The sequence below is a fragment of the Haemorhous mexicanus genome, chromosome 26 (assembly GCF_027477595.1).
Source record: "Haemorhous mexicanus isolate bHaeMex1 chromosome 26, bHaeMex1.pri, whole genome shotgun sequence".
In the NCBI taxonomy this organism is placed as follows: Eukaryota; Metazoa; Chordata; class Aves; order Passeriformes; family Fringillidae; genus Haemorhous; species Haemorhous mexicanus.
This window is the reverse complement of record NC_082366.1, coordinates 2,387,443-2,409,468: the sequence shown is the minus strand read 5'-3', so window position 1 is coordinate 2,409,468 and position 22,026 is coordinate 2,387,443. Positions and strand designations below refer to the sequence as shown.

The window sequence follows — 22,026 nt, the reverse complement described above, 5'->3', positions numbered from 1 at the left end:
TTAACTACTCTTTTCAGTGAAAAATGTTTCCCTAATAACCATTCTAAACCTTCTTGGCTTAACTTGAGGCCATTTCCTCTTATCCTAGTGCTTGCTGCCTGGGAAAAGAGGCTGAGCCTCAGCTGACCACGACTTCCTTTCAGGCAGCTGCAGAGAGCAGTAAGATTTCCCTGAGATTGTTTTCTCCAGCCTTCTTTTCTCCTCTCCTCCCTCCACACATTGGCAGCCCCAGCCAGATACCAATGAAAACTCCACTGCTTTCCAGCCAAGCAGCTCCTTGGTTCAGGAGAGGAAGGTGAGAGGAATGAAGAACCTCCCCAAGGGCAGGGCAGGGACTGTCTGGAGGCTGTGTCCAAGGACAGACCCAGCTCAGCCTCCAGTTGGAGGAAAGTTTGGTTAGATTCCTGGTGGATCCAATGCAGGGCTTGTATAAATCCTGCCTAACACTCTCGTGGAATCAGTTAAGTGAAGTTCTCAAGGTAGTGGAGAGTTATCTGAATTGTGCTCTTTAAAAGGAGAAAAAAAAAAAAAGAAAAAAGAGAGAGATAAAGGAAGAAAGAAAAAAATTCCACAAAAGCAGTGTTTGACCTCTTCTTCAGAGTTATCTCAGAATCTGTCATTCCTACCCAGTCTCTGAATCATGGCTGATGTTATTTGAGTCAGGTTAACACCAAAGGAGTTAAGCTGAGCATAGCTGGAAAAATACTTGTGCTTCAACTGGTTTGGCTCAGTTTAATTTTAACAGAGACAGGGCTTTTTAGATTTCCTATGGCATTGCCAGCACTGAACAGCAAATCCATAGAAACAGGATCATATGCCCACGCCACATGACAAAAACACACATCCACTCCTGTTTCTGAGCAAGGTGCTGCTCAGGGACTCCAGTTTGGTGTTGAAGTTCCTTGGCTCAGGTTGCTGTAATGACATTGTAGCTGTGCACAGCACAGGATTTTCAGCTGGGCTAATCCAGCCCTTCCTAAACATGAGCCAGAATTGGATCTCAAAGAAGTTACTGAGGCTACTGTTCAGGTGGTTGGTTGCAGTGAGGTTATGCTGGCTGTGTACCATAATCAGAGTTGTTTAGGTTGGAAAAGCCCTCTGAGATCAGCAAGTCCAAGCCTCAGTCCATCACTGCCAAGGCCACCACTAACCCAAGTCCCCAGATGTGACACCTAAATGGCTTTTAAATCCATCCAGGGATGGGAGTTCCACCACCTTCTTCTTTCCATGAAGAGGTCTTTGCTGATATCCAGCCTGTCCTGTGTCCTCCCAGTAGCTAAACAGGGCTGACAAGAAGGCTGGAGAGGGACTTTTCACACAGGTGTGAACTGATAGGACAAGGAGGAATGGCCTTAAGCAGGAGGGCAGGTAGAGATGGGATATTGAGGAGAAATCCTTCCCTGGGAGGGTGGGCAGGCCCTGGCACAGGGTGCCCAAAGCAGCTGTGGCTGCCCTGGATCCCTGGAAGTGCCCAAGGCCAGGCTGGATGGGGATTGGAGCAGCCTGGGATAGTGGAAGGTGTCCCTGCCATGGGATGATCTTTAAACTCCCTTCCAACCCAAACCATTCTGGGATTCTGTTATTCTATAACCCTTCCCTGGTGCAACTTGAGGCCGTGTCCAAGGTATTTTAAGTGCCATGTGACAAAAATGACTTAAAACAGCCTGCCTTACCTGAAGGCAATGAGACAAAGAAACAAGAATGACAGGGGCTTATGAGAAAGAACTTTGGTTCTTCAGAAATATAAATGCTACACAGCTTTCCTTGAGCTAAACCTTGGGTTCTGAGGCACGTTCACCATCCTTCAGGTCCTGTGATTCTCAGAGGTGTGGGCTAAAGCAGGAGATTTAATTCCCCTGCCTCAGGAAGCTCTGTGTCAGGGCAGGGAGGATGCTCAGAGAGCAGCAGTGTTCTCTTAGGGTCACTAAGTCCAGCAGGCAGCCAAGGGAGGAGTCAGCATGTCCAGACATGCCTGGGATTTTCTAGGGACAGTCTCAGCCCTCTGGAAGGAACAGAGCCATTGAGTGTAGGGTGATTAAAAAGTGCTGGGGTATCTCACTTCCCAGAGCACTCAGCCCCAGCATTTGCATGCAGATGTACCTTCTGTTCCAGACACTGGAGATTCACAGAGATGCTGCTGCATTTATGTTTTCCTGCTGTTTCCTCCTCTTTTATGGATTTGTTTACCCTCTCCTTGACCCCTGGGATCCTGACCAGTGATTTCTTACCTTGCCCCTGACAGCCCTAGCCCAGACACGTTCAAAGCCAAGCCTTGGCACTGCTACCACTCCTGCCAGGTTTTAATCAGCTACAAGACATTTGCCACTGCCACCAAGGAGCTTTAAACAATCAAAGCGCTTTAAAATTTAATCTCGTGTCACAAATAGAATTTAGATTAATTCACTGGTTAAATATTGATCTAAGACAAGATCCTGAGCAGCTCCCTTCCTGCTTCCAACAGAAACAACCAAACCAAAGCTCTCTGTTTTACATCACATCCCCAAGGCTCAGCTGAAGAAAATTAAGGTTGCAACACCCAAAAGTGAAAAAATGTCAGTGCAACTTCTAATCCCCTCTTCTCTCCCCCCTCCCGTTCTGTGGCTGCATTACGATGCAGTTTCTGATGCTGTGATCACATCCTATTCCCCTCCCACGGGGCCCCAGCCTCATTCAGCCATTGGCCCGTTGTTGAATATTTCTTTTTATCCCCTCATTCAGCGTCTGGCCTCAGGCCATATTCTTCAAATTCCAACCAAACGCCACAATTATTAGCTTCCTCCTGGGCATTCCTTGCATGTTCTCTCTCATACATCTCCCAAGCAGTCACAGATTCATCTTTGCCCCTCTTTCCACCCCTGGTGAGCATTAGCACATCATCTTGCTTATGTTAAAGCAGGAAATCAGAGACAGGATCAAATTGATCACAGCTAAGACTCAAAGCTACAACTCCCTCCTGTGCCTCCCTTCATCCTTAATGAGCAGGTAGGGAAAGATCTTGTGTATTACTTGTTCAGTGTCTCCTGTGGGAAAAAGCATTGTCAGTGGAAATATCCCAGCAGCACTTGTGCTGGAAACAGGGAAAGAAAAGAAACTGAGTGGATGGTGTCAGCTTTGAGCCTAAAGCCTCCTGCTCCTGGCAGGGGTAGAGCAGCACTCAGACACAGCCCTTTATGCATGGAATTGTAGGCAGCTGGGTGGGTGACTGCCCCTTCCTTTTCCAAGGAAGAGAGGAGTAAAAAGAAAAAAAAAAATACATAGGATGGTTAAGGCTGAAATAAACGTTGCTATCAGAAGCAAGTGTGCTCTAGCAAATATTGCTTGGAAGGAAAAATTCTGCTTGCAAAGGAGAGGAGGCCGCTGTTCTTGTAACACAGACTAGTTTGGGGTGGGAAGGGACCTTAAAGCTCATCTCCTTCCATGGCCAGGGACACCTTCCACTAGCCCAGGTTGCTCCAAGCCCCATCCAGCCTGGCCTTGGACTCTTCCAGAGATCCAGGGGCAGCCACAGCTTCTCTGGGAAGCCTGAAGGGCCTCCACACCCTCACAGGGACAAATTTCTTCCCAACATCCCATCTATCCTCACCCTCTGGCAGAGGGAAGGCATTCCCCCTTGTCCTGGCACTCCAGGCCCTTGCCAATAGTCTCTCTCCATCTCCCTTGCAAGTTCCCTTCAGGTAGTGGCAGGCCACAGTTAGGTCACCCCAAAGCTTCTCTTCTCCAGCATTCCCAGCTCTCCCAGCCTTTTCCCATGGAGCTGTCCCATCCCTCTGATCATCCTGGTGCCTCCTCTGGACTCTTTCCAGCAGCTCCAGGTCCTTTCTGTGCCAGACCCTGCAGGTGAGGTCTCACCACAGGGGAGAGGGGCAGAATTCCCCCTTTCCTGCTGCCCACACTGTGGGATCAGCCCAGGGCACAGCCCAGGCAGGAGCTGAGGGACAGGAGGGCAGCCTCTGGAACACCTGACAGCCCAAAATAGCTTTTCCCGCACCTTAATTGCTTTGCCATTTAGGAAAATGGGGTTTTGTCAGAAAACTAGAAGAAAACAGTTCTTTTTCCTGCCAGCCTTGTGAGTTAGGCTGGAGCAGGTGCTTGAGACCTGCTGAGGTGTGTTGCTGCTGCTGCTGCTGCTGCATGGAGCTGCTTCCTCGCCTCCCCTGTGGTTTCCCATTACATTTCTGCCACACAAACCTTTTATCCCCCCTTCACTTTCTGTCATAGTACCCAGGACTGAAATTGGAGATGACAGAAGCACAGAGCTGTTCACGTTAACAATGCCAGCAGGCTGTGTGTTTTCTTCTCTTGTCACAACCAAAGCCTACTGAGGTTTATCCTTTATTTTCCCCCAAATGCTTCCAACTCTGTAAAACATCGTGGCTGGAGCAAGCCTGCTTAAAAAGTCATCTGGCAGAGTCACATTCACCACCAGCTGAGAAGTTTGGCATAATTGTGAGACTAATCTTATTTTAGAAGCAAGGCAGGCTTAAACAGGCTCATGAGCCTGAACTGCTCCAGACTGCAGGCTAAAGGCTTTGAAATCAGCAATTAATCCCGACAACATTTCAGGCAATTTAGTTCACAGAATCAGTGCTGAGTTGGAAGGGACCCACCAGGGCCATTGACCCAACTGCTGGCCCTGCACAGGACACCCCAAGAACCCCACCCTGTGCCTGAGAGCATTGTCTAAACATTTCTTGAGCTCAGACATGTTTTGTTGTAAGGCCACACCGATCTCTGATTCTGCCTGCGCCTCTCCAACACAAAAAATGTTTGCCTATAATAGGGCAAAAGAGAAAAGGGGGGGGCTACTCCTATAATATAATCACCACCCAGCACCTGTGAGAGAACAGGTAACTGCTGACCTGGATCAGCCAGCAGTCATCCTAAGCCTGCTGAATTTTAGAAAGAGAGAAGAAAAAAAAAGCAGCAGCAGCATTAAAACCCCTTTTTCCTCTCAGGGCCTCACTTTCCCCTCCCAACCTTTGTCTCTTGTTTCTTTGTTTTCCAGAGGCTGCAGGGCAGGGTTTCCCTCCCCCGTGTTTGCCCAGGGCTTAGCACAATGCCTGACCTGTCAGGCTCCCAGTGTGGCCAGGGGACCCTGAGCAGTGGCCCCTGCGTGCACTTCCTTGTCACCAGCCCTGCATCTCAGTCCCCTCTGCTTTGTCACTGCTGCCTGTGTGTCCTGTGCCAGGCTCCTGGAGCCCTGCTCCACATCCCCTTGCTGTCACAAACCCTGGGGCACTTTCTCCAGCCCCCAGCACAGCCCAGCCTCCTTCCTGCTGAAGGAACCTCTGCAAACCTACCTTGTATTTCTTTTCCCAGCCCATTGCTGAGTAAGAAATACAAGGTGGATTTGCAGTGGCAGCAGAGGTTCCTTCAGCAGGGCTTTAACACGCACAGTTTAGAGTTCCTTTAATCACACAGGAGTTCCCAAACGAGGTGAGGAAAGCTGGAGTCAGAGTCAAATGTTTTCCCTTCCACATCCTTCCATCCATCAGGGTAAACCAGGGAGACCCAGGCAGCTCTGCAGTATTTCAGCTTTAGCATGGGAAAGCAGGAGATATTGCTGAGGGCAGCCCAGAAAAACCAGGCAGCAAAGAAGCCAGGGTTCAGCCCATGCACAAATCCAGAGACAAACTGTGCCATGTCCTGGAATAACAGGAGTAGTGTTCCCTTTGGCAGTGAGCAAAACACAGAGACACTCTGGGGGGAAGAAGAAAAGCCACACAAAGGTGACTCCACTGATGCCAGATTCTTGCCCTGGCTCAGGAGTGGCCTGAGGGACAGTTTGCATGCTCAGCACAAACCCTTCCAAGAAGGGCATGCTTCAGCCTTAAAACCAGTCCAACACCAGTGAGCAGGCTCACCTCAGCTGGACTCCAAACCAAGAAGCTTTTCCAAGTGGTAGGAGGGATGGGTCAAGCAAACATGCAGACTTAGAGGGCCCTACAATACTAAAACAAGGCTTGTACAATTTGGCAGCATTTTAAACATCTCTTTATAACTTCAGCAGGAGAAAAACCCTATGTTGTTAAGCTTCACTCTAAATAAGGAGAGCAGGCTTCATTTTGAGCAATAAAAGTGAGATTTGAACTGGCAATCAGGCTATGGGCAAAAGAAATTCTTAAGCTCATGTTTTAGTCTCTGTTTCTACTTTGTGGGAGTGAAGAGAAAGGACGTCAGTGAGGAGGTAAAGCTCTGACCTTCCCTCCAAGCTGTGAGCTGCCAGAAATCACTCTGGGGACTCTGGAGTTCAGTCACTTGATGTGCTTCTTCCTCATCCCATTACAGCATTGCTTATTTTCCCCATAACAACCCTATTTGGGAGTTGCTATGACAATTTGTAGCATTACTTACAGTGCTGTATGCACAGAGAGATCAAGAGACAGCTTTCTTTCCCAGGATTTTATTTTCTTAAGCCTTGAATAAGAAAGTTAGGCTCATTACCTGCACTAATAGGTGAGTTAGAGGTTCTAATCCAACCTAAATCTGGTAGAATATCCTTGGGCACAGACACAGCTCAGATCAGAGCCTACAAGGTGGGCCAGTAACAGTAAATAAAAAGCCAGTGCATTCAAGGCTACATTGTCCTCCCCCTGCAGCGTGTGGAAGCAATTTTGAGGAGTTCACAATTTAATGCAAAGGGACACTGAGCAAATAGGCAAAAATTCCAATAGGGACTTAGGGATCACACAGTGTCTGATTCACAGGCAAGGACAGGCAGTGCTCTCCTTTGCTTTTAAGGCAGAACCTTGAAGTTACTCCTCCTGACTACCCCTGAGCACGTTTGTCTCTAAAGCTGAAAGGCTCCTCTGCTTCACAGCAGCTCTGCCAAGTCCCCCAAAAGGAGCTCTAAACGCCAGGCACAGCTCATCCTTCAGACTGGACCAGAAGGGCTCTCATTTGGGCACCAGTAAAACCTGGAATAACCATTTTAATCCCATTTTGGGGATGTGTCCTCTAGTTTTGAATCAGGGTGAAGCAGTGCAACACTCAAATGAGATTTCTGCTTGGCCTGTCCAGTGTAGGACATACCCATCCTGTACCTAAGAAACCTGGGGGTCAGGTCCCCAGGGTGTCAGTGACCCTGAACACAACAGGTACATAGGGCTATCAGCTACAGATTTATCACTTTCACATCCTTCTCCTTCAGCACTTCATTTTCCAGTGGGCCCGTCCTTTCTTTTGCCCTCACGTAGCCAAAATGCTGCTGTTGCAAAAGCCACAATCATCCCATAATATCCATAGTCTTAACATCTGACCCCCAGCAACCATGCCTGCAATCATCCCTGTGTTTATCTGATAAACTAATGCTTTATGAAAGCAATAATGTCCTATCTGCAGCGCCTCATGGTAACGTCCTCCAGCCCCCTCCTCTCCTCCCTCCACCAGCCATTCCCAATATAAAAAGAAACTGGATATGAGCTGGCTCAGCAGGAGGAACCACTTGACATTCCTCACTCAGAGGAGGCAGGGAGGCAGATTATTGTAAATCGGTCACTTCTCCGTGCAGTAACCTGCACGGGAAAGGCTCCAGCCCCAGCATCCCCAGGGCTCATAAATCAGCGGGATGGCTGTGGGGACACCCCACAGGGCTGGGCTTCCTCCGAGGCTGACAAGCTCTGCACTATCCGTGAGAAATCACACAAAGTACGTAGGACACCGCGCCGTTTCCTCCCGCGCTGGAAAACCCGCGTGCCTCACATCCTTCCGTGTCCTGGCTCCGGCTCTGCTGGCCTTGCTTGGCCCCATCTCCTCCCCTCTGCCGGGTTTGTTCTGTTTATCTCCTGCACCTGGGTTAATTGCTGCAATTGACTGATACGGGTGGTGCAGTGGGATGTCAATGAAGTAGGAAAAAAAGGGAAGGGGAAAGAGCTGGGTGGGCTGCAGAAGCATGAGGAAAAGCAAGGCCAGCTGCATCCTGCAGAAAGCCAGGTCAGCTGAAGTGTATAAAATGCCCTTTAAAACGTTAATGGTGCAAATTCAATAGCAGGGTTTGGGTTGTTGGAGTTTTTGCTGAATGCAGGGGGGAGTCCCACAGCCCTGTCACTACTCAGGGCACCCCACGCCCAGGGCACTCGAGGGCTGGAGTTTGTCCTGTCCCACCCCACACGTCCCTCTTGCAGCACAAGCCTTGGGTCACTCTGACCTCCAGGACTGGGAATGATAAGATCAGCTCACAGAGCTCCAACATTTATTGTCACGCACAAACAATGCTAACATCTGTCCAGCTTTCTGGTCAGAATAAATAAACCAACACTCCCCCAATGCAAGGTCTGCTCTCAAAGCTCATCTAACAAAGGCAGGGCCTTTTGCTGTTCTCATCCCTCTTTGAGAAGTTCTAGGAACAGCAAGGTTCAGCAAGGATGGGTCTAGACTGCACCACTGAAGCCTTGGTTCCTAGGATTAAGGAGCAAGTCAGCTGTCTCTGTCTCCATAGCCAGTGTTTTCCCCTCAGCAGGACAATGTGAATGAACTGGTTTTCTCCCACCACAACCAAGGCTCAGTGTAGAAGGAATTTCCTTGTTCTGTTCCTAGAGAGGCATTTTCAAAGCTGTAGGATTTTTTAACACTGCCAAGAGTCTCCATCTGGCAAAAGAGAACAGGACCTAAAAGTGTCTTCTCTGCCACAGGTGTTATTAACACCTTTCCATGACAAACCTGCTGTTTGAGCCTTTCTCTGAATAAAAACATCATTGCTCATTTCTGGCTCATTTAGGCTCATCCCCCAGGACATTCTGATCTGCTTTTCCCATGAAAAGCCACTGACAGCCCGTCCATGCTCACCTCAGAACTCCACCTATTCCTACCAAAACTACCAAGTAAGCAGCATTACAGCTCCTGGACATGGAGATGGCCTGAGGTGACAGCTTCCATGCCACATAATCCCACAGCCACCAGATCAGACATTTAGCAACTCCTTGGAGTGCAACAGTTGCTACCATAGAAATAATTTTTTTTCCTTACCTCAAATTTGAATTAGGGCCCACAGTTCCACTCCAACGTTGGCACCAACCCCACCCTTACCCTGCAGTTAACTCCAAACAACCACTTCAGAAAGGCAGAAGAGCTTTAGAAACATGAATTGGTCCTCATTCCAAAAATGCAGAGCCTCAAATACTCCTTGCCCTATTAAAAGGCATAGGAGGGAGACACCTTTTCAATTAAACCATCTTCTCAATTAGCACAGCTGAATAAAACTCCTGGCACTGTTGGGGGTTGTAACTTTAAGCACTTGAAGGATGCTTCAAGCCTTTTAGAATGAAGCTGGAAAGCTTTAAATGATTAAGCTTGTTTTAATAAAACAAACCCAGAAACTTCTGCTAATGGTTTTCAAAATACTTTGTAGTTAAAAACTGTCACAGACATATTTTCTGAAAAATTCTTTGCTAGGATTTTTTTTCTCCTGAGAAGCTGAGAAGCCTCAGAGGAAAAGAAAAACAATAATTTTCTGCTGCTGTGGAATGCAGCAGGTACTTCTTTGGTTGGTCCATGTGAGTTGTTTCTACTTGATGGCCAATCACAAGTCCAGCTGTGTTGGGACTCTGGTCAGTCACAAGATTTTATTATCATTCCATTCCTTTCTTTTCTAGCCTTCTGATGAAATCCTTTCTTCTGTTCTTTAAGTATAGTTTTAATGTATCATTTTCTTTTAAATAATATATATCATAAAATAATAAATCAGCCTTCTGAAACATGGAGTCAAGATTCTCATCTCTTCCCTCCTCCTGGGACCCCTGTGAACACCACCACAAAAAAAACTCCTTATAAATGTAATGGCTGACACTTCCAGGCTTGCTTTGAGAGAAATCCACACCCACAGAGCCCTGGCTCTGTGTGCTCACTCCTTTCATGTCAGGCTGACGCAAAATTCTCCTCTTTCCATCCAGCACTTACAGCCAGATATGGGCAGACACCCAGAGAGAGCTGGACACCATGCTCCAGAGAGAGAGGGAGGAGTTCCTCCAGCCACAGGAGGACCCTGAGAACGTGATGAAGATGTTGGCCACTGCCTACGTGCAATACCTGGCAATCATGAGGAAGCTGGACGAGGTCCATGACCACCTGATCCACCAGCAGAAGCGGGCACTGGTTCGGCAGGCGCTGGACGGGGTCATGGGCCGCATCCTGGAGATCAAGAGGGAGATGGTGGCCCTGGAGTACTCCGAGTGCCACTCCATGGCTGGCATCCTGATGGAGCTGCAGCGTGTCCCGGTAGGGCTCCCTCCACTGGGAGCTGATTCGTGGGAAAGATGGGTTCTGGTTGGAGGTGTTTGATTTGTAACCCTGCCTGCTGCCTCTCTGGGCTCACCAGGACACTTCCAAGTTTTTCACACCCCACGCACTTATCTTCCATGCAGAGGGCAGGGAAAGGGTGACACATAGGCTGAGGGTGATCACAAATGATTTCAGGGTTCTGGGACTCATAGTAAGGGATTCTGGAGCACAAGTTATTTTCTCCTGACACTTCAATCAAAAGCAGTGATATTGAAAGAAGCAGATGGCACTCCAGCTGGTGTCACCACCATAATTTTGAGGGTTTTGACAGTGCAATGGCCTGTGCAGTGCCAGGAGTGCTGGCATCAGATGGCACCCACCTTTCTCAGAAGGGAGGGGAGTCTTTGCCTGGGAGCAGGAGGGTGGGACCAGATGGCTCTTTGTGGTCCCTTTCAATTTGACCCATTCCATGATTCCATATTACAACATAAATTTGTATTCATAGAATCCCAGAATGGTTTGGGGTGGAAAGGACCTCAAAGCTCATCCGGACCCACCCCTGCCATGGCAGGGACACCTTCCACCAGGCCAGGCTGCTCCAAGCCCTGTCCAGCCTGGCCTTGGACACTTCCAGGGGTCCAGGGGCAGCCACAGCTTCTCTGGGCACCTGTGCCAGGGCCTGCCCGCCCTCACAGGGAGGAATTCTTTCCCAATATCCCATCTAAACCCACTCTCTGTCAGTAATAACTTCACAGCTTTGCTGTTAAGTGTCAGGAGCTTGACTCGGCCAGATTTTAATGTGGGGTGAGATAGAAAATGAGCCACTGATAAGAAAAGTGGAGTCCACTGCAGCCTGCCCTTCGTGGCACGGTGAAATCAACACCGTGAATATGACAATGAGGCCAAGTGTGGAAGCTGTGCTTTAAAATCCGCAGGAAAAATGAGCTGCCAAGAGGGTTACTTCTCTCGCAGACAGCTCCATCTATTGTCACATTCAGGTACCGCTGTTTTGCTAAAACCAGCTGAAATTCCTGCTTTTTGTAGGATGGCAGCTCCGAGATAAATGGCCCGGTGTCATTATAGCATCACTCTGAGATCTGCATCGTGTTTCTGTTTGCACATCTGTAAATTTCGGAGAGGATTTGCCAGGAATTTCCCCCAGCCCTTTCCCTTCAACATTAAGCACTGTTTTAAACTATTTTAAACATATCTCTGGGGAAAACAATCCTTCAAATCATATTTTGAAATCCTCAGCACTGCTGTTTTCATGACTCAGCAGTAAATCCATCTGCAGCAAAAAGTTGGCAAGTCTGAGGAGTCATGCCTGACATCTCCTCAAAAACAAGCATAAATTCAAATTCCTGCACCACACCTTAATTTTAAGAGGGCATAGCATACCTACCTACCACAAAAGAAATCAATCACTGAGGAGTTTTCAGGTTTTTTCAAAGAAAACATTTTCCATACTAGATAAGAATATAGATTTATGGGGTGTTCTTTTTAATAAAATATGAAAATATTCTTGGTAACAGAACAAAATTATTGGACAAATAACTCCTGTTTCTCAAAGGATCTGCCCAGAAAGGATATCTCCAGTCATTCCTTTCCCTTTATTATCAGTGCTAACATCCTGCAGGATTGAAGGCAGAGGACCCAACATTTTATATCTTCTGTCATGATATTGCCTGTTTTGTACTGTGTCACTGCAAGGCCAAGCTTTCCTATTTCTCTAGTTCTGTACTTTGTGTTTTTGTGCTGTTGCCTTCCAGCATCCATTCCCTGGGGTAATTGTGAAGGTATTTGGATCCATAAATCCCATGTGGAGCTGGGAGTGGCTAAAAAGCCACAAATTTGACTTGAGGTTAAATATCCCAAGCTTGACTTTTCAGTGCTGGGCCCCAAAAAGAGATCATGAAGAGAAGCAGGCTCCCCACCCCTTCCAGCCCTGGCACTGGGGCTTTGATCTCCTTTTTCCAGTCAGTAAAAGTCACAATCCAGAATCACCTGGAATTAAAGGCCAGGTGAGACATCAGAGATGCTCCTCCACTGACTCTGCTCCCTGGCAGCCTAAAAATCCTCTCATCCTCCAGGAGGGTGTCCAGACAAACCCTTGATTTTTACACCTCCAGATTTTAATCCACCCAGAGTGATTTGCACTCAGAGTACAGCACATAATCATTTCCATCAACTGCCAAGGGTTCTTGGAAGGTGCAAACAGGGAGCTTAGCAAGACAAATATTTAGAAACTTTATCAGAGCAGACCTCTGCACTGATAAAATCATCAGGGATCAGCACAGCCCATTGGAAGCTTTCTTGTGGTGTCATGGTAGGGATGTCCCTCAGTGTGCAGCTGAGGGAGTGGGGAATGAAATTGGGAGAAATGTAAATCAGTTACATCTTCTTAATTGCAGCAATTAGTAAAGATAGGCACTTCTGGTCAAGTGACTGAGATACCACAGTCACAGGCAGACAGTTTGTCTACAGCTCAAAATACCTATAAAAAACTCTAGAATTATGCTTTGGTTCCTTATAATGGTAAAAAAAAAATGGCAAGAGAACAGATCTATTTTTCATGTTGATTAAAACAAGAAGGGGGATGATCACACAACCAAAGGTATTCAGCTTGGTGGAAATCATGTTTAAATTTCTAGCAACCCTGCCAAATATTTTAGAAATTTGATAATATAATTGAGCCACTTTAAGAAGAAAGATTTCTGGGCTCACATGGTTCACAAACTGGGTTGATTTATTTGTTTTTGTTGAATTAGGTCTAAAGTAATTGAAAAATAACAGCAGCTGTTACAAAGGTCAAATTCCCCAATACTCAAAAAAATATTCACTAACCTCTGTCCTTATTTTATTGCTTTTTAGAGGTGTTCAATTAATCAGTAATGTGATTTAAATACAGTCCTAAGAAGCATCTTGTGACTTTTTTCCACCAGGAAGACATAGAAATACCCATCCCAAAGTATTTCATTAAAGAAAACCTGGGAATCCTGCAGTACAGGGAGAAATACCTGCATGAGATTTTGCTGAATGCTGGTTTGCTAGAACAGGTAAATGCACCCCATACCTGCATATCGTGTTTGGTTTGTTTAGTTCACAGCCACACGTGTCTGAACACGAGACACTGAAGTGAGAAGTGCTTTTACAGCAGCAAGAAAGTAAAAGTGTGTTTACAGATAAGGCACAAGCAGAAAGAAACCTTGGATTTCCCTGTCAAACAATATCCAGTCACATCTCAAGGCTGGGTAAGACTGGAATGATTCTACTCTGCTTTCTGTGAGTGTCAGAAAGAGCAGCACTTTGGCCAAGTCAGTGCTTTATTTATCTAACTAACCCTCATCTTGTAATTAGTCCTCCTGATGCCTTGAGAAGGCTGACATAGCACAGAGACTAGACAGAGCTAAAGAATAAAGCAGGGATTTATTAAAATATGGAATCACCTTGGGCAGTGCAAGAGCCCAGCCAAGGCTGCACCCCAGATGAACCAAAATGGACACAAAATGGACAACTGGTCACAGGAGCTCTAAATTTTGTAAGTTCTGCTCCATTTGCATATTGGAGTTAATTGTCCAATTACAGCTTTAGGTTCTGAAGTCCCATCCTCCTTGTTTTCTTTCTTTAATCCTTGTTGTTCATGCTCTTGGGCCTGAGATTTGGATCATTTGTCCTTGGTCCCCAGCTAGAGCAGGAATTGTTTTGTCTCCCTGCTCTGTGCAGAGAGCTCACCATCCCATAATATGAAGCTCAGAACTGCACACTAAAGCAGCACAGAATGTGAAAAATAGAAAAGCTCAAACCTGAGGCATCACTACTGAAACCAAGCTGTCCTGGCCCAGGATTCCTCCCTGGAGCAGGCAGAACTCAGAGTTCGGGTCAGCACAACTGCTGGCATTCACTTGTTTATAACCTCTGAACAATGAGTGCAGTTTCCCTTGTGCAGCTACAGAGCTGCAGCTGCTGGGAGGAGCAGAAAACTGAGTTTTGGCAGAGCAAAAGTCATTACAGACAAGTACATGAGTGCTGCAGTGAAGGCTGCTCTGGGTTTGATATACTTTTGACCTTTTGGGAGAGGCATGTTGACCCCTGAAGTAAACAACGGTGCCTACATGCCTGGATGACTTGGATTCATGGATGTTGTAGCCATAAGAGACAGTGCTGATGGCCCACTTAGTCACACTGCTGCCCTGAATTCTCCAGCAGTGATTGTGCCTGTTGATCCCACAAAATAACAGAGGGAAAGTCCCCAGGGATGGAAGCAGCCCCAGGCAGAGTGCAGAGACAGAGCACAGGCTTCCCTGCTGGAGAGAGGCTGTGCTGGGCAGCTGCAGAGCTCCCCTGTTTGAGTTCTCTGCTCTCCTGATGTTGCTCTGGGGAGATCCTGTTTCAGCACAGTTTATCCTGGAGCCTTTTTGCTTCCCAGAGTTCTGCTCTTGCTCCTTTCCAACGTGGCATCCATTAGGGATGAGGCTGTCTAGTGAGCAGCCAGCCCAGGCAGAGCACCAGGCTCTGGCAGGGTGCAGGCTGCTCCAGGGAGCCAGGGGATTCAATAAACAGCAATAAAATCACCTGACTCAGTGCAAATCCAGTGTCCTGTGCTGCACTTCCAGCTCACTCACCACTGGGATTGCTGCAGGGCTGTCAGCACTTCTGCTCCTCATCCTCTCAGGAAATCCTGGCTGCTGTGAACCAACTGCAGCTCTCCATGTCCGTGGCACTGCTGCTAGGAGCAGCTCAACATAAATCAAAACCAGCAGAGTTCATCTCAGGAATCTGCTCTGCACATGGTTTATGTGATTCTGTTCTGGAAATCTAGTCTGTGTAATTGTGTCCTGGAAAGCCCTGCTGAAACCAAGTGCCACATAAGATAAATATAATAATTAAATATGAGCTGCCTCCAGCTGGGAGATGAGCACCAAGAAAGGACACTAATTCAGCTTTTCCATGGGGAGCATGAGGGTTCTCAGGAGTGAGAAGGGAGGGTCCTGTTCTGATCCATTTTTGCACTCTGACTCAGAACAACCCCTCCTTCCATTTTCATTGAAAGAACTGTGATCCCAGCAGCACCTCCAGAAACCCTCCCTTCAGAAAAGGAAAGGAAAACATTCCACAGCCTAAGAAAATCTCCTTTTAGAAGGACAAAGCCCCATGGTTGTGTTTTTCTGCTCAAATGGATCAGGTTCAGCAGGACTGCATGAGCCACTGTGGCTTCCCAGCAGAGCAGCTTTTCCACATCACACATCAACAGGAATCTCTGCTCTTTGTTTCCTAAGATACCATTTTCTAACTGAGGCAGGCAATTTACAAAACATAACTTTGCTTTGTTGATTCCCTTTCTTGGCTGTGCTGTTGAAGGAAGCTGTCAGAGCCATGACACTCCAGGAGAGCATTAGAGTGATCCAGGTGGCAGAACGGGCTCGCCAGGGCCGCGCTCGAGCAGCCTTCATGAGGAGAATTTACTTTGAAGAGAAAAGGCAAAGTAGAAAAGGCGACCAGAAGATGGTTAAAAGCCCAGATGATGCTGCCACTTGCATTCAAAAGGTGAGTTTCTTGTGTAGCAACAATTCTGGCAAAGCCAAATGGCAGTGTTTTGGTCAGGAGAGCAGCTGTAGGCAGAAACACAGCTCACACGATGGGAAACTTTCTGAAATGATCCTTTTTGGGGTGTCCAGCAAGGTGAAATACATCATTTAAACCACTTAAAAAAATGAGACAGGACCCCAGATGTAAGATCAATGGAGCCAGTCCTGCACTGGCAATGCAGGATGACTTTGTAACTTAGACGTTGTTTTTCCATTCTGATTTTTATGACCTCAGTTGCTCTTTCTGGCCTCCCCTTGGAATTCAGTGCATCTCTGAATTCATGCCTTTTTCTGTGATCTCCAGGGGAAGAGTTCATCCCATATCTAGAAAAAAGGACAGGGGGAGGTCAGTGCTGAATTCCACAAAGAGTTCTTACACATGAATAATTCAGACAATTCAGCCTGATGAGAGCAGGAGTTCAGCCTAAATCTTATATCTGAACTTCATGAAGCAGTGACAATTTTTAGAAGCCACCCAGAGCAGCATGAGGGGATAACAAACCTCAAAATTTGTTTGAAAAAAAGAAAAAAAAAAAAAAAAGCAGATGGCAACCTGTTAAAAAGCAATAGTTTCAATGGTATATTGTGCCTTTCCTTCCTCTATTTGTTTTTTCCTGTGTCTGCCCCAGCAAAGGAAGCTGTACCAAGGCCCATTTATCTCATCAGACTTTTGTTTACAATGCAGGTCTGGCGTGGGCACAGGCAACGCAAGGAAACAGAGAGGCTCAGAGAGGAGGAGATGATATTTCTGGGCATGGTAAGTGGGGCTGTGCCTCCAGAACAGAAAATGCCACACTCTGTTTGTTCTTCAGGCTTTTATCGTGCAGCCCAAGAGCAGAAATTAATTTCTATGATTCCTCCTATTTTAAAAGGAGTCTCCAAGGAATACAGAGCTCAGCTGAAATGATGAATGGGACAGGAGTAGCACAATTTGTCTTCTGCTGAATGGGTTTGTGCTGTCCATACATTCCCCAATGTGTGTGGCAGATGTGGAAAATGCCTGTGGAGAATTTACCCTGGGTTCCAGGGAGTTTGACCTAGGCATGATCATCAAGGAAATTTTATTAATCAGCTTTTCAGTCCTGATTTCAAGAGTGGTGAGCTGCCTTATGTCTGGAGTAGAATTCATGAGGGTTGGAAAAGCCCTCTAAAATCCTCAAGTCCAAGCATTCACCCAGCACTGCCAAGCCCACCCTAACCATGTCCCCAAGTGCCACATCCACAAAGTTTTGAACACTTCCAGGGATGGTGACTCTACCACTTAACTGGGCAACCTGTTTCAATGCTTGACAGCCCTTACAGTGGGCTAAAAGAATTCATTTTTCCTAAATCCAATTAAACTAAAGAAGCAAAATCCTGTTCTCCCACCCCTTTGCAAGCCACTGCCTGTGTATGTCAAGAGCAGGGAAGAGAAACCTAAGAACTGGCATGTTAATCCATCCATATTTCTCTAAGTCCATGTAAAAAGAATCAAAATCTTGCTCACATCACACTGCAGAGGCACAGGGGAGTGAACAGCTGCCCATGGTCAGTTAAATTGCACAGGGGTGAAAGAAAAAATCATAGCATCCTTTCCACAAGGAATCTGTTCCTCCTGCCCCCTTCCTTGCAACAAACACCCCAAAATTAGGATAAATTCTTTACTGTTGACCTTTTTTTTGCCCCCCTCCAAGTTTTTAGAGGCACTAGCAGGTGTCAGGCCTCACCCAAGTCCAGGTGCATTAGCACTGTTGGATTAAGGGGTTTTTTTGCTTTACAGATGGGGTAACTGAGAGGTGTTTTAAAAACTTTTATTTTTAGTTTTACGTGAAGGGTGAGATAATACAGATCTTATAATTTGTTGTTGTTGTTATTATTAGAAGCTAATTATTTCTTAATACATTATAAGTGTATTCTTCTATCAAATTTTAAACATTTTCTACAAATCCATTTTTCACATAGCACAGCCCTTGTACCATGCCCCAGTTAAGTTCTAGCAAAGCAGCAGCACATCACAAAAATATTCAGCACTGCTCTGCATTTAGGTTTATTTATGCTTCCATGTTCTACAGTTCTGAAGTGATTAATTCACAAGCTAATAATTTAATTTTGATTTAAAACATGCTTTCTGCTTTTCCCAGGCAGTCTGGGGGAGTTTCTTGCCCAGCAGTGGAATTGCCCTTAGCTGCTTTATAGGGTTCTGAAAACTGATTGTGCCTAGAGAATACATCTCACATCAGTTAAAAATACCATTAATACCTTACCTTTAGGAAGGAAAATGTACATTTACCTAAGCCTTGCCATGTTAAATACAGGCAACACCTTAGGGATTACTGCCTTTAGCATCTGCTGGTCTCCAGCAGCTAAACAGAACCTTGGGTGCCAATTCTGCCTCTGTTTAAGACAAAATTCACAGAGATTTTAATTAGTGCAGACCTAAATACTTGGGATGTGCTGAAAATGAGTTAGAAGGGCACCTTTAGCAGAACAAGGGATTGTTTCCTGTGAAATCCCACGATGTTTCTGTCGAGTCCTTAGGAAGGAAATGTAAATCTGGCATCAGTTATCTGAGGGTTCACAGCCAAGCCCTCATTTCATGGTGGCCAGTGTGGGAGGAACTGGAAACTAGGATGTGAACAGCCTGGTTCATGGGGAGCATAATGTAATCTATATCATCAGAGGGATGAAGGGAATTAAAACCAAACACATCGAGTGCATTCAGTTCCTGACCTCCATTTAAAAACAAGAGAATTGATGTTTGCTCCTCTGCACTCTGACTCGTTGCTCTTTATCAAGTTTATAATCAAAGCATGTGAGGGAAAAAATGATAACTCTAAATAAAACTTTTAAAAATCTGTTCATCTTTCCAGGGTTTTCATAGTCCCTTTTCCTTTCCATGCTGCATTCCCTTCCCTGGTCTCCAAAGGAAGCAGACATTGGTTCCCACTGATAGATAGGCAGGGAGCTCCAAAGGTCAAGTCCCTTTGATGTATGATCACGTCAGCCCTCTAAAAAATGACCACAGATCTTCATGTGTAAATATGTTGAATTTGCTTTTCTAATGCTGCACGACTTAGATAAATTAGAAGACTCAACCATCCATTACTTCAAGTCCATCCCAAAGGAGACTCGACTTTTGTTGCAATAAATATAAATTCCCTTATAATTAGGCCTTTTTTAAAAAAATGTCTGTGTTACTTTCAGACAAAGACTGCTTTGCACAAAGAGCTGATCCATCTGAAGTCCTGTGTAAAAGATTTCTGGGAAAATTCAGTTGTGTTGGCCTGAAAAATAGGAAAATAAATGTCAAACCCAAGAATTGTCCAGTCTTTTGCTTAATTCAGTGTTATTTTCTTTACTCTCTACTTGCTTCACAAAAAAATTTATGTATCTTTTCTGGAATTCGATTCTATTTCATCCTTTGCTTGATGACAGAGAACAAGCCTATGGTAGAGAGATTTTTCTTGGCTCAAAAGTAAAGCCTCATTATTATTATTATTATTATTTATTAAAGCCTAATTGCAGAAACAGCATGATCCCCTCAGCACACGTTCTCCAAAGCCCCGATAAATCACACTTTGCAGTCCCAGTTTAATTTGTGAAGAGAAGCAAACCTCCTAAGAGCACATATATCTTGATAACTGTATCCTGAGCTGCTTCCTGATCTTCCTCACATTCCTGCCACAGGGCTGTTTACTGCCAGCTCCAGCACGACCACCAGAACCACTGCTCCAGGCACGGGGTTGTGTTTAAACCACACTGATGTGGCAAGAAAACACATTGAGCTGTCTGAAAACACAGACGTGCTGTCTGGGCAAACCTGCCTTTCCTAGTCTGTTTTACCCTCCCAGCTCAATTTAACACACCAGGTTTTTAAACTGCTCTGTTCTTGTGGCATTTATAGATTCCCTGTCACCAAAACCCCCCTTCAGGGGTTATGATTGTTGACTTTTGCTGCAGAGCTCAGTGCAGCTGGCTGTGTGACCTGGCTTTTGGCAACTGCAGTGTCTCAGGGTAGTGCAGACTGGTCCTGGATCCCCCTCAGCACTCTCCTGCAGGAAGTTGTACTTCTAATCTCAGAGCACAGGCTACTGGAAGGAGGAAAGGCTGGGCTCAACCTAAAACATTAGGATAAACAGTTTGCCATCAGACTGATTTATAGGAGGTAGGAGGATGTTGGGGACTGGAGGAACAGTTGGTTTAAAGCCATTAAGTGGGAAGAACACAAAGCCAGTGAGTGCCCAGGTGGCCAAGGGCACCTGGCCTTGTCACAGGGCTAATGTGGCCAGCAGAAGCAGGGAGGGGATGCCTCCCCTTGGCTGGGCACTGCTGAGGCTGTTGTTTTCTTTATTCTCTGCTTGCTTCACAAAATAAATATGTATCTTTTCTGGAATTTGATTCTATTTCATCTTTTGCTTGATGACAGAGATCAAGCCTATGCTGTGTCCAGTTCTACCTTCTGTGATGGTGTTCACAGGGGTCCCAGGATGAGGGAAGAGATGAGAAAGTTGACTCCATGTTCAGAAGGCTTGATTTATTATTTCATTATATATATTATATTAAAAACTATACTAAAAGAATAGAAGAAAGGATTTCAGAAGAAGGCTGGCTAAGAATAGAAAAGGAATCAATAACAAAAGTTTGTGTCTGACCCAGACAGTCTGGACAGCTGGACTGGGATTGGCCATTAATTAGAAACAACCAGGTGAGACCAATCCCAGACCCACCTGCTGCATTCCACAGCAGCAGATAAGAATTGTTTGCAGTTTGTTCCTGAGGCCTCTCAGCTTCTCAGGAGGAAAAAATCCTAAGGAAAGGATTTTCCATAAAACATGCTGGTGACAATCTTCTTCTTCACAAAATATTCTGGAAGTCAGACCAAAAAAAAATCCAGCCAATGCTTTGGTAAATCTGTCGTGTCTGGAGGAGTTAAAGATTGCCACGTGCCTTATTTTGTCAGGAAGTTCCAATGTTGGCAAGTAAAAGTTGTTATTGCACCTCATGAGGATTTTGTTGTTTCTGCACCACCCAGAGTAAATCAAAGTACCTTCCCTAAACCTGCTGAGCAGGGATTAGAGGAGTCCAGGAAAACAATACAGAAAGACAAGTCCCTCTCTCCACCTGCAGTGCTCTGATACATTTTCCCCCAAGCCTCTTCTCCCTGGGTTGGGCTGACTCAGAGCAGCCCCTCCTTCCATTTCCACAGAAGAACTGCAATCCCAGCAGCACATCCAGAAACCCATCCCATCAGAAAAGTAAACTTTGCACAGCTTAAGGAATTCTCCTTTTAGTGGCACAAAGTCTCATGGTTCTTTCTGTCTTTTTTCTCAAATGGATACAGTTCAGCAGGATGCATGAGCTGTGTGGAGCCACTGTGGTTCCCACCAGAGCATCAGGTTTTCCTCACCACACCAGATCCAGCTTCTCCTAAATATCCTCAGAAAAACACCTCTCTCAGGATATCAGACTTCCAAGACGTTGCAGGACGAGCCAAACCCCAGTTTAGGGTCTCACAGCTGTGAATTTACATTTACAGAGCTCTGTCCTGAAATTCCAGCTCTTCCCAAAGAGTTGGAGGTGCAACACCTGCTGCTCTGTGATTCTCTGACGAGGTATTTCCAACATCCTTCCTTCCTCCATATCCAGGGCCTGCCTGGATGGGGCTTGGAGCACCCTGGACTAGTGGAAAGTGTCCCTGCCCTGGCAGGGGATGAAACAAGATGAGCTTTAAGATCCCTTTCAACCCAAACCATTCCATGGATCCTTTTCACATGAAAGGATCTGTGTGGTGTTAAATAAAAAGCTGTTCTCTCTTTTTTACCTCTTTTCAACATACCCAAATTTAGGCATGTTGTCTTGGTTAAGGCTTTATTTATTTCTGAGAAAACAGTCTGCCAAACATTCCTCCTTCTCTGAATTCCTGATAAATATAATTCATTTCATCCAGTCAGAAAGAAAAAAAAATCAGCATTTCCCAGAATAGCTTTCTGTGTAAACATTATAGACTATGGCTAAATAAATATTACACAGGATTTAACAAACTACAAACTCCATCAAGTGAAATTTAAAATATTTCATCAGCTCTTGAGAGTGGGCAGCTACAGCAGTGGTGCAGATCAGGCCTGGTTTTGCCAAGTTTAAGATTAAAATGAGTTTTGCTTGCTTGGGTGTCAGCACAAAGTGCTCTGTTATTTCACATCTCAGCAGTGATAACTAATCTGTCCTGTTTTCAATAGAAATTTTAAGC

At 45.8% G+C, this 22,026-nt stretch overlaps 1 protein-coding gene across 1 annotated transcript in view; it reads left to right on the top strand.

Annotated features, from left to right (window-relative positions):
* IQCA1 (IQ motif containing with AAA domain 1) overlaps nt 1–22,026 on the top strand; it is a 150,194-nt gene that overhangs the window by 45,654 nt on the left and 82,514 nt on the right. Inside the window, exons 4-7 of the mRNA XM_059868160.1 lie at nt 9,888–10,212; nt 13,158–13,271; nt 15,574–15,759; nt 16,486–16,557. Coding sequence (XP_059724143.1) covers nt 9,888–10,212; nt 13,158–13,271; nt 15,574–15,759; nt 16,486–16,557 — 697 coding nt within the window. The remainder of the gene's footprint in view (nt 1–9,887; nt 10,213–13,157; nt 13,272–15,573; nt 15,760–16,485; nt 16,558–22,026) is intronic.